This window comes from Mus caroli, chromosome 15, assembly GCF_900094665.2.
Source record: "Mus caroli chromosome 15, CAROLI_EIJ_v1.1, whole genome shotgun sequence".
Lineage (NCBI taxonomy): Eukaryota > Metazoa > Chordata > Mammalia > Rodentia > Muridae > Mus > Mus caroli.
In genome coordinates, this window is record NC_034584.1 from 42,169,636 (window position 1) to 42,182,256 (window position 12,621).

At 35.3% G+C, this 12,621-nt stretch overlaps 1 protein-coding gene across 6 annotated transcripts in view; it reads right to left on the reverse strand.

Moving 5' to 3' along the window:
* Positions 1–12,621, reverse strand: part of Csmd3 (CUB and Sushi multiple domains 3) — a 1,196,994-nt gene that overhangs the window by 383,326 nt on the left and 801,047 nt on the right. For all 6 annotated transcript variants that reach the window (XM_029469822.1, XM_021183659.2, XM_029469819.1 and 3 more), the window contains 2 exons: positions 8,179–8,394; positions 6,237–6,425 (listed from right to left, as the gene is read on the reverse strand). In XM_029469822.1, the coding sequence (XP_029325682.1) occupies positions 6,237–6,425; positions 8,179–8,394 (405 nt within the window). The remainder of the gene's footprint in view (positions 1–6,236; positions 6,426–8,178; positions 8,395–12,621) is intronic.

A 12,621-nucleotide genomic window follows, 5' to 3' on the forward strand; every position in this document is an offset into this window, starting at 1 on the left:
AAATGAAACAATTATTTATAGCTCCTGATAAAGTTCAAATGGGAAATTTAGGAGAGTTCTTGGGTGCTCAAATTACTCCACATTTCATTACACCTCAAAAGATAGAATTATGTAAAGATCATTTAAAAACATTAAATGATTTCCAGAAATTGCTAAGTGATATAAATTAGATTCGTCCATATATGAGGCTATCAAATTTTGAATTAATCCCTCTTTTTGATATATTAAAAGGTGATCCACAGCTTTTGTCACCTTGTGCTCTCACCCCTGAGGCCCGAGTAGCATTAGAAAAGGTAAAAAGGTGTTTAGAAAAGGCCAAACTGTATAGATGAAAAGAGGGAGAGGACATCCTCTTATGCATTTTAAAGACATTCCGTCAACCAACAGGAGTGTTGTGGCAGTCAGGTCCTCTATTGTGGATTTATCCTCATGTATCTCCCAATAAATCCCTTGAATATTATCCCATTGCTGTAGCTCAATTAGCGATTTTGGGCATTAAATCGTGTATTCAACATTTTGGAGCACCCCCTCAGAAAATCATTATACCTTATAATGCTAATCAAATACAGATTCTAAGTTCTTTGATAGATAATTGGGCTCTATTGCACTGTAGTTTTAATGGGGAATTAGGTAATCATTATCCCAAAGATCCTTTGCTACAATTTTTTTTAGTGAACATCCAGTGATTTTCCCCAAAGTCACAGCATCTAAACCCATATCGGGTGCATTAGATATTTATACAGATGGTTCTAAAACAGGTGTTGGTGCCTATGTAGTTAATTCTCAAAAACCCGTTCTTTTTCAATACAATCCTGGCACCCCACAACTTACTGAATGTAAAATTGTGTTGAAAATATTCAAAGCTTTTAAGGAATCTTTTAATCTAGTCTCTGATTTGGCTTATGTAGTAAATGCAATGCGTGCATTAGAAATTGCAGGACCCATTAGACCTACCAGCCCTGTGTGCACCATCTTATTAGAGTTACAAAAATTGATTTGGAAAAGAACACATAAATTCTTTATTCAACATATACGAGCTCACTCTACCTTACCAGGCCCTATGGCAAAAAGAAATGCCTTAGTGGACGCTAGCACTCACATAGAATTTATTTTTCATGCCACCTCACTGGAGCTTGCAAAAGATTTTCATCGATTGTATCATGTTCCTGCTGCNACACTTCAGCAGAAATTTGATATCTCTCGAGCCTCAGCACGAGATGTGGTGTTACAATGTCCACAGTGTGTACAATTTCACCACCCTCCTCATGTTGGTATTAACCCTCGCGGATTGCTTCCTCTAAGACTGTGGCAAATGGATGTTACTCATGTCTCAGCATTTGAAAGATTAAAATATGTTCATGTTTCAATTGACACCTGTTCAGGTGTCATTTTCACCTCCCCATGTCCGGTAAGAAATCCCGCAATGTGGTTGGCCATTGCCTTGAAGCCTGGGTAACTTGGAGAAGGCCAGATAGTTTAAAAACTGATAATGGCCCCACATATACATCAAAATCATTCCAAATCCTTTGCAAAATAATGCAGGTTAGTCACTCTACTGGCTTTCCCTACAATCCACAGGGCCAAGGCATTGTGAAAAGAGCACATCGAACCTTAAAAGAACTCTTACAAAAACAAAAAGGGGGAATCGCCCATGGCCAGCCACCCAAAGAACAATTATCTTTAGCCCTCTTTACTTTAAATTTTTAAATTCTGGACAAACATGGTCGTTCAGCTGCAGATAGGCATGCCATGACCTCACCTATCCTTAAACAGGATGTCAAATGGAAAGATGTCCTAACTGGAAAATGGTATGGCCCAGATCCCGTTATTTCGAGATCCAGGGGAGCTGTTTGTGTTTTTCCACAAAGTCAACAGCACCCGATTTGGGTACCAGAGAGGCTGATGCAAAAATTCCTCCCCCCGACAGAGATATAGATGTAATAGTTCCGGAAGGACATGTTTGTTAGCAGAGTGTTGGCAGGGTATACTGCTGTGGTTGTGAAATTTCTCACCTTTGTGCCTATAGTAGATTTTGAAATGTTTGCCACCTATGCCCATTAGGTGCCCCTTGTATAAAGTTGTATAAGCTAATTTCTCTCAGTCTCTTGAACAGATTCACCTCTTATCTGAATAGGAAATTGGTCGGCTAAAGCGGAGCAGTTGTCCAGAAAGCTGCTCCTCCAGATTGCAAAACTCAACCGCACTCGACTGGACCCCGTCACCTTGGGGGGGACTTCACCTCCTGGATCACCAATGCCTTCTCATAGTTTAAGGAGTGGGCGGGAATTTTGGCCTGGGGAGCAGTGGTCCTCCTGGGTTGTGTCTTTTGTGTCTGGCTGTTGTGTCGATTCAAATGAGAGCACGCTCAGTATAAGGCAGTGGTGTACCAAGCATTGATGGCGATTAAAGAGGGCATCTCCCCTGAAGTTTAGTTCCTCTTTTGTAGAGTTCGCCCTAGGTCATTTAGCAGTTACTGTCACACAGCGCTGCGGTATCCAGAGACGGGCAACTTTCCTTATGCACAGACCAACCTAAGACATGGGGCCCAGTGGTGATAGGGTAACCCTAGGACGGGTAAGGCTGTGACATGAAAGGATCGACCTAAGACAGGAGCCGTAGCCGATGGACAGACTTGCCCAGACCTAGTCCAGCATCATATTATTAAACAAAAAAGGGGGAGATGTAGGCAGCCACACGTCCAAAAGATGGCGCCAACCTCCGGTACACCAGTGCTGTAAATAACGCCATTGCACAGGTGCCAGCCCGAATCTGGCGCCAACCCCTCCCGAGCGGGTATTACATATCAAAGGGGCCAACAGACTGACAAATCCCAGGAGGACATGTAGCTCTCCCCAGTGCTGGGGTGGATATAGGCAGTCCTCCCGGGGTTTCTGGAGTTCCCCAGTAGCATGGAGGTGTTCCAGAAATATAAAGAAAGCTGTTGAGAAGAATCCGACTGTATTGCATCTTTTCTTGCTGGACAAGGTGAGCGCAACACCTGTCTTGGTGTGTTTTGTGTTCTTGAGGTTCATTAAGCTTAAGCTTCTGTTTCTAAAAACTATGCTGAACTTAAAAACACTCCCCCCACAAAACACTAAGTAAATTTCAGTTGAACTCAAGACATTGTCTTCTGATTGAAATAGTCATAAAAAGTTCTGTGAAATCACAATCATTAATAATGATAGTTAAAATCTTCTTCCTACATTATCAAAGTCTACAATAAGAAAGTTTTATACCACTGTGTCTCAAGCCCAGTGCTTAGACTCCAAGCCTAAGTCTGGAAGTCCTAGTTTTTCACATAAACTTCAGTGCAAATATGAGATACTAATAAATCTATAGTAATGAAATGCCAGAGAAATCATCACAGCAAGGGTAGAGTTTAATAATTATTTGTATACAGAAAAGATAATATAGTTGGCTGATATTTTAATTTTGTAGTTAAAATTAGTTTAAAATACGAATGCTATGGTTAGTTAAAATTGTTTAAATAATGTATTTTTTACAAGTCTAATTTAGATACATTTTGACAAAATCTCTTAAAATTTCTTGGAAGAAATTGACCTATATGTTAAATATTGAACAATAATTAAGCTTATACAAACAATTTAATGAAGAAGTTCTCAAAGTCAGTTTGATAAGTTCACTAACAATCCAGAATTGGTTAGCTATAAGCCCAGGCATATTTAAAAACCTTTAATAAATATCAGTTTGAATATTATATGTGATATAAAATTCAGTTCCTCACTGTAGTTTGCTGTAAGACTAGAGCCACCATGGTTAACTCTGTGCCATGTGGAAATCATTTAGATTTCAAACAAATAAATCAAAAGTAGAAATTTAGAATATGGTCTATTTACGGTTGCCCATCTTGCATGAGCTTTCTCTGAGGTGTACACTACTGATGAATAAAGAAAACTTTTTAGGCAAATATGAAACAGAGAATTGGACTATAGTGGATTAAATTTATAGGGAGTTAAAAGTATAAATAATTGAATAAAAAAGTGACATTGCCAGTTTGAGAATCTGGTTTAGGATGACGACTCATTCTTATCTTCCAGTACTCAGAAAAATAAAGAGGGGGAACTAAAGTTTAAAGCCAGCCTCGGCTATCCAATAAGTTTTAGAGCATCTAGGCTTCAGAATTACACATTATCTCTATTACCTATATTTCTGTGTAAAAATTAAATGAAATGAGTCATCTGTTGATATGAATAATGTCAAATTTATGAATTTTTCATCTACCTATGAGGTTGATATGAATAATGTCAAATTTATGAATTTTTTCATCTACCTATGGTGATTACTGAAGGTCTAAAAAGTAAGAGATTTACACAAACATATATGTGGTTCCAGAGTTCCAAAAAAGACATATTTCTTATAGTAAATGATAAATTATCGAAGAATAGTTCAATGAACTTATATAATGATTTAAAAAACATCCTATTGCTTATAGTCCTTTAATCTTCCAAGTTAAATACAATAAATAAGTAAGTAAGCAAATAAATAAATAAATAAACAATATGGAGAATATTAACGTCAACAGAGTCAATTTTAACCAGAGAAAAAGTAGGAACAGCTGTTTTGTTTGTTTTTAATTTGAAAATGGATTTAACAGTCTCATGCAAAATTTACTTTCTTAATTTATCTAAATATTTTTTTCATCCTTCCAAGTAATGATATTGATATGAATAAACTAAATCTTCTCTGAGAAAAACTTTAATAACAAACTCTAAATTGTTTTTTTGTTATATCGGGTTTTCAGAAATTGATGTTTTAAAATATATTTTAAATGTGGACTAAGCCTTTAAAATTTTCATATAAACTTTTTTTTTTCTTAGCCAGTAACTGTTGTGGATAGCCCTGGGACTAGTTTTATTACTTGGGCATATTCAGGATGGAGATTTACTGCAACAAGTAACAGCCTAGCATTTGTCAATTTAAGAGAAAAGCCTTAACTCTGGAACTTTGAGCCCTTCTCTACAATTGGTTTCCAGATGCTGTAATAATGGCTGGGTGTTACATGGAGACTTATCTTTGTAAAAATCATGCTCAATCCTACCACTTACAAACTTGATTTTGGATACGTCATAAAACATATAAGACTCAAGTTCTATTAAAACAATATAAGGTAATCATAAGATTGGGCCTTGTGAGGATTAAGTGGGATGCTATGTATGAAGGAGCCTATCATACCATCACTGTGCTGAAATATGATAATGTTGACTTACACCCAATTATGTATTTCTTTAGAAATATGTTTATCTATTTCTTTGTTTCACAAAAAATAAATACTAATAATTATTGAATGTCAAGTGGCATGAGATTATTTTTGTCTCTGGAGTTTCTGTTTAAATGGAAAATGTTTTAAATGATAATGAAAAATTCTATTTTTTTGTCCCGCTGTTTTGTAAAAATATCAATTTAAAAGTGATATAAGCTCCAGGCTTTTAATATTTAAATTGCTGATACTCTATGTCTAAATATAAGAAGCTATCTTAATTCATTTATGAAGAGTTAATATATACCTTAAAATTATTATCTACTCTATAAGTTGACTTTTTTTTATAATTTTTTTCTTGTATGTCAATACATTCTAAGTTACAAAATACTGTCAAAACAACTGTTAGATTACAATATCAAATAACAGGAGAGTTCATTATGTAAATTCTTCTATGGAAATGGCTCAATTGTGGTTTCTGAGTGCTGGACTGTTTGATAATGGGGCAATTTACTTTTCTAAACATTTTTTTTTCATACTCAAGTTGATAGCTCCCATCTCTTTGTTGTGAGTTAGTCACCAGAATAAAAAGATATTAGCATGTCAATCAGACAAATAGAGATGTAGAATAAGCCCTACACAACAGGGATCATTCAGAACTTCATGTTAATTTTAACTGTTACAAATGAATCTATGCATTATATCAGGCTTTGTGACTTTTATCATCTTCTTCATCTGTTTATAAATCATCAATGTATTTATCTTACAACTGCATATCTGTTTCATGTGTTCTTTCTTTGTTATTAACCTAAAACAAGTTGAAAAGCATAGGCTCTTTACTGAAGCAGCAGAATAGTTGTGGTGCACCAGATTGCCAAGTTGAAAGGAAAATTGAAATAACTAATATGGAATATATGGAGAAATTCAACAGATTATAAGAAAAGAAAGAGTGTGTAATCATGCAACTTCATGGACAGTGACTACACATACAAGCAAATGAAAGCAGCTGACCACGTACCCACACACCTTGGCAGAGGTGCACTCCACACTCGCCGGCCACCGCCAAGACAGATGATCTCAGAAGAACCCTCCAGTCGGTAACCCAATGAGCATGAGAAGGTCAGAGTATCACCGACTCCAAAGCTGAATCCAACTCGACTACCATATTGAGGGATCCCAGGGTCTTCACAAGGCTCAAGGTTATATTCTGTAATGGGTTAATAAGTCACCCAGAGAAAGAGAAATAAGAGTGATCATTTTTAGCACACATTTCTTATACTTATGGCCTTGCTATATAATGTATAAGAGCAGTATTATGCTATGAAACACTTGATTTTCTTTTTTTGTGTTTACATTTAATAACAAGGAGAATACTTTAATGTGTAAAATTCGATGAGGGTGGGTAAATGTTACCTGAGTGATCGATCAGCTCTAAACATAACTATCTAGCGCATGATGTTCTTTTCAGCATTATAATCTTTTCCACTTCATAGAGTTTTGAATTACAGTAATGACATGAGAGATGCATATTTTCAAACAAAATGCATTTGGGATGTAAGAAAAAAAATTACAATTCTCTCAACAGCTTTAATTTAAATGGCTCTAGTGCCTCTAGTATCAGGCATTCAATTAACCCACATTCTGAAAAACATCTATCTTTAGATGGAAATTTTCATGTAAGAAAATGAAGTACCCAATATTGGTAATGATTACTTGACAATTTTATACAGAAACCCTCCCCAGGTAATGAAAGAAAACAGTAAAAAATGCAAGGTAAAAGAAGAGTTGTTTATACATTGCAATAATAAATTTGTAATAAAAATAATGAATTTAACATTTTCAAGTTAGCATATAATTTACTTACTAATTTGTTCTTATATAGAGAAATAGCTATTTATCCTATTATAACTATGAGGTACAAATTCATGTTGCAGGGATACTTTTCTTTGTGTTCCTTGGCCTAATAATAACTTTTCATGGAAGTCAAGTCATATTACAACTGGGATCTGAAATTAAGATCCCTGTAGGATATTCACAGTGGAAATGAATACAACACAATGACATCAGATTCTGGGCATCAGGAAAGAATCCTCATGTAAGTTAAGGCTTATTCTCTAGCACTGGTATCTTGGATACACGGCTAAGATTTTCTATCTCTGACTAAATCCTTTCCATAGGTGGTAATGTTACAATGGGAGATGAAGGTGCAGATGCATTTCTATCTGATACATTTCTGTTACAACTAAATTAATGGTTTCCATTAAAATATGTATTAAACTGTTTCCCTTTAATGGAAGAAAGAGTTACAATCCCTCATGAAGCCTTAGACCAAGTGTTATACTAACAGTATTATTTATCTATAAATCATTCAGTTATGTAGGAACACCTCATAGTTGCTTTCTTGTAGATTGTATATTCCAAAATAATAAAAGCAAGTGTATTTTTTATCTTGATCAGTCAATATATCTTTATAAGACACATGAAATTAGATATATATGACTGTTTTAAGTCACATTTTCTTCTTGAGTTCAATTGAAACACTACAAAAGAATATTGTATAGTTATACATAGTATTTATACATAATTTATATAGAAAACATAATATTTTATATATAGAAAAAACTTACTTTTAAACTTAGTAGGTATTCTAGATGTTCTCAGTCATTAGAATGCCACATAAATTTAAGACAAAGAAAATTAAATGATTGTACTTTTAACATTTTAGACAATTTATTTATTTACTACTTATCTGCCTTTTCTTTAATGTTTAGCAGTGTGTGGCCATAGCCAATCTTGAAGGCATTTCTGTTCTTGCTGAGAGGTTAGTTTTTCTTTTCTACTTTAAAATGTTTTCATCATTTCTGCAATTTTTCCACTTTTGTTTGTCATGTTAAAAATAATTTTATAAACCTCATTATTTTAGATTCACTAAAACAGTTCTTGATTCTTTATTTTCTCACCAGAGAATGTGATGTTAAATCCTTCATATGATATTGAAAAGTCAGAAATAAAGCGCAATTGAGCCCTGAAGTTTCCATAAAGGCCAGCATTGATTGTCGAGGGAAGTTCTGAACCAGTGAGTCGTGCCAGTGGTTGGGTAAAACTACCGTTCTCTGTGATCAGCAAATAGTCATGATGGTCTTCTAAATGAAAAGTGTGGAAGTTGAACTGCACACCTATGAATAAGAAATAGGGAGATCAGACTTGCATTGAACAAAGCATATTTATATACCATAGAATGTGGCTGTCAACCTCAGGTCTTTAGCTGCTTGATATTTTGGAAAATGAAATCTACTGCTGCCACAAATTGTAAGTGTACAGAAAGATTATTGCCCATTTTGCTTCCTTCAGCTTACTTATGAACAATATGCTTGGTTAAATCCTAGAAACCATGAGCAAATTTCTGAAATATATTAATTTGATATTTATATTTACAAGGAAAATACAAAGTCTTTGCAGGTTACTGGTGACAACCTTGCACACCTTTTCTTTTTTGTTCTTTGAGTTCCTCAAATAGAAGAAACAATGGTGCTCAATGAACTAGCTCTCTACTTTCAAATAAGCTTAAATCTAGTTGGAAAAAAAAATGAATGAATGAATAAATAAATAGGCATAAGGAGGTAAGAGGTGTTATAACTTTATTTATTTTATACTTTCCAAACTTTCCTTATAATATACTGCTATTAAGGAAAGAAAAGAACAAGCTGACATTGTGATACAGTATGAGGGACCTTAGATGAAATGCCCTACAGTAGGGAGAGGGAACTTGTAGAGCCCACCTCCAGCAGAAAGACAGGGCATCAAATGAGGGATGGGGCTCCCATCCCACAGTCAAAAACTCTAACCCATAATTGTTCATGCCGGAAAGAACAGCAGGAACAAAAATGGAGAAGAGGCTGAGGAAAAGGAGGTCCAGCAACAGGCCCAAACTGGGATCCAACTTGGAGAAGGCCCCAAGGCCTGACAGAATTACTGAGGCTATGGTTTGCTCACAAAAAGGGGCCTCTCATGACAGTCCTCCAAAAGATCCAACGACCAGCTGAAAGAGTCAGATAGATATTTACATTCTAACAAAGGAATGAAGCTGATGACCCCTGTGGTTGAATTAGATGGAAGCTGGAAGAAGCTGAGGAAGAGGGTGACCCAATAGGAAGACCAACAGTTTCAACTGACCTGGATCCCAGAGATCTCTCAGACACCGAGCTTCCAACTAGGCAGTGTACACTAGCTGATGTGAGGCTCATACAGCAGAGGATTGCCTGATCTGACCTCAGTGAGAAAATATTCACCCAACGTTTGAGAGACTTGAGGCCCCCCAGGGAATAGGGAGTTCTGGTGAGGTGGGAGTAGGGTGGATTAAGGTGTGTGTGTGAGTGGGGAGTAAGGATATCCTAGTGAAGACATGGGTGGGAAGAGATGGTATGGTATGGGGAGTGGTTGGGTGACAGACTAGGAGAGGTGTGAAGACCGGGCAGAAAAAAAAAAAGGTTTAAAGATTTTTTTAAAAATCTGTTTTTAATACTGCAAGAAATACAATTTTCAAAGTTCTGCTAAAAATCAGTTAACCAAAAATTTAAGTTGAAAACCTGGATCTTTATTCTGGAATGAAGACTGAAAAGATTATAAATAGCCATGTCCATCTGAGGAAAAAGACACATAAACCAGACTTTCAAATATTCTGCAAAGTGCTATGAATTCAAGTGGTGCGAGTCCATATAGCATCATGGAAATAGAAGCAACAACTAGTCCAAGAGTTCTCAGAAGCTTCAGAAAGCAGTGCCCTTCAAAAGAGAATTGGTTTGAAGAACAGGGTCAGTCATGAGGAATTAGACAGGCAAAGACAAAACTCTAAAAGGGCAGTAGCAAGAAGCTTTGGGGTCTCCAATCACAGTTCTTTCCCCTTCTCTTGAGAATGACTATTCAAGATGCTCTGGTAAAACAACTTATGTGAAAGATGCTCTTGTAAACCCTTGGCTTTAGAGTCAAAAGAGTGCTGATGTCATAGTTTTTTTATAGTGGTTTAACCAATGACGACTTTCAAGGGGCTTTGTAAATTTTATTTTTCAACTTGTAAACTCACAGTTCTGTAATTAATTTATGCATTATGACTTACAGATATTCTGATGTACATTATATTTTTGCCAGCTCTCCATCTCCGTCAGACAACATAGATATAGCTTAACTTTTGTGGGTTTTGTTTTTAAATATATTTATTTGTTTTATTCTTTGATAAAGGAACTCACAGTATAATTCAACTCTCAATTTGAAATCACAGTATCCCCGAATCAGAATTCCTAGGGCCGAGTTTAAAGATAAGACCTAACATGATCAACTAAAGTTAACCTCCTACTTTTAAAATATATACTTAAGGATATTTTCATATATCACTCTAAGCCAGAAGCAATAAAGGCTGAATGATACCATAATTAATTGAATATATACCTACTGAGAAGTCTTATGTGCCCAAACAGTGTAACAAGTCTATCAGCAATACATTTAGAAATTCCTTAAATCTTTAGATACTATTCTATATTCTTATAAATCTCTAAAGTATTGAGATTCTGCTGAAGTATGAGAATATTCCAACTGTTAAATTCAAATATAAGTGAAAGGAGATTAACATTAAAATTCCACCATAGAATAGTTAAGTCAAAAATGTGATGAAATTTAACAGAAGTAAATATATAAGTCTGCTATGAAAGTAGAAAAAAATCTGTTGTATATATAATTACAGAATATCAGGTATTGGTGATGACTGTTACCCAAAATCACAATGATCTAAAAAGAATTGTATAATTAAATCTCATCACTTAGTAATGTGCCATCGTAACAAAAGAGTTAAAGAGAATAAATGTAAGTATTTGTGTTTAGTTGTGTAAAACTGAAACTTTAGAGTTAAAGATTCCCATAGCTGGATGGGTTTCAAAGGAAGAGACCTAGAAAGGTAGTTTATTTTGGGTTTTATTTATTCTTTATAATTTTTGTGGCAGTATTCTAACACCAGACACCCAAGCATGAATAAAAATTTAAGAAATGATTATGGTTTCCCCAAGGTATAACTAAGCAATAGGAACTGGTCATAAATAGACACACCACATTTCTAGGCACCAATATATAAAAAGCAGTGTGACCTGCGAAAGGTTAGACTATTGTCTTCCAACTGTACTAGACTATCCTCTTCTCCCAACTTTAAGTCCTTCACTTCACTTTGCCTTGCCTTTGGAACAGTGCTTTAAGCAAACCTTCCTTAAAAGAAAGGCATCTAAACCCACTTTCCTTGGCATGTAAATATGGATTTAATTAACACTTACAACTTGTAAAGAGTGAAACCTTAAGTGTTAATTAAACCTGTGTTTACATAGCAAGCAGCATGTAGCCCTACATTTTTCGGTATAATATTAGAGAGTTTATTTTAAACTCCCCTAATCCACTGCACAGTGAAATAGTAGTAAGTTTTCTTTAATTTCAAAGAGAACGTTCTGTATCCTAGAAAACAATACAAACCAGACTTAAAATATTAATGACCTTGTTGCTTCTGTGACTTCCTATACTCTCACTTTAACAGTTTTTTCTAGTAGCATTTAAGTCACTACACAAAACCTAACTCTAACAACCCATATTTAATCCCAACGTCTCTATAAAATCATGTAGAATTTTATTAAAAGCAAATTTCTTTTATAAAAACAAACTTACGTTGGATAAAAACAAGCTTTTAAATTCTAACTGTATTTTCTCATGCTAATTTTTACTTTTGATTTATTTTGGTTTCCAATAGTAATAATAAAATAAGTAATAACTGTGTCAACAGTCATAAATGAAAATCATTCCATCAGAATTTAAAGGTCAGTCTCTGCCTCCAGGTACATAATGCTGGGCCATTAGTACCTGAAAACTGTGGAATAGTAATCTTTCCAGGACTACAACTGTGGTGTATTGTTTTGCTTATTTTGTACTCCATTTCCAGTAGCATCACGTGACCACTATTTTTCCTACAACACCATTCACATTTATGCTTACTTTTATTTATTTATTAATTTTTTAGTCTAGCAAGAGATTCCATGTTTAAATTTTATTTTTTTTAATTAGGTATTTTCTTCATTTACATTTCCAATGCTATCCCAAAAGTCCCCCATACCCTTCCCCCCCCACTCCCCTACCCATCCACTCCCACTTCTTGGCCCTGGCATTCCCCTGTACTGAGACATATAAACTTTGCAAGACCAATGGGCCTCTCTTTCCACTGATGGCCAACTAGGCCATCTTCTGATACATATGCAGCTAGAGACACAAGCTCCGGGGGATACTGGTTAGTTCATATTGATGTTCCACCTATAGGGTTGCAGATCCCTTTAGCTCCTTGGGTACTTTCTCTAGCTCCTCCATTGGGGGCCCTGTGATCCATC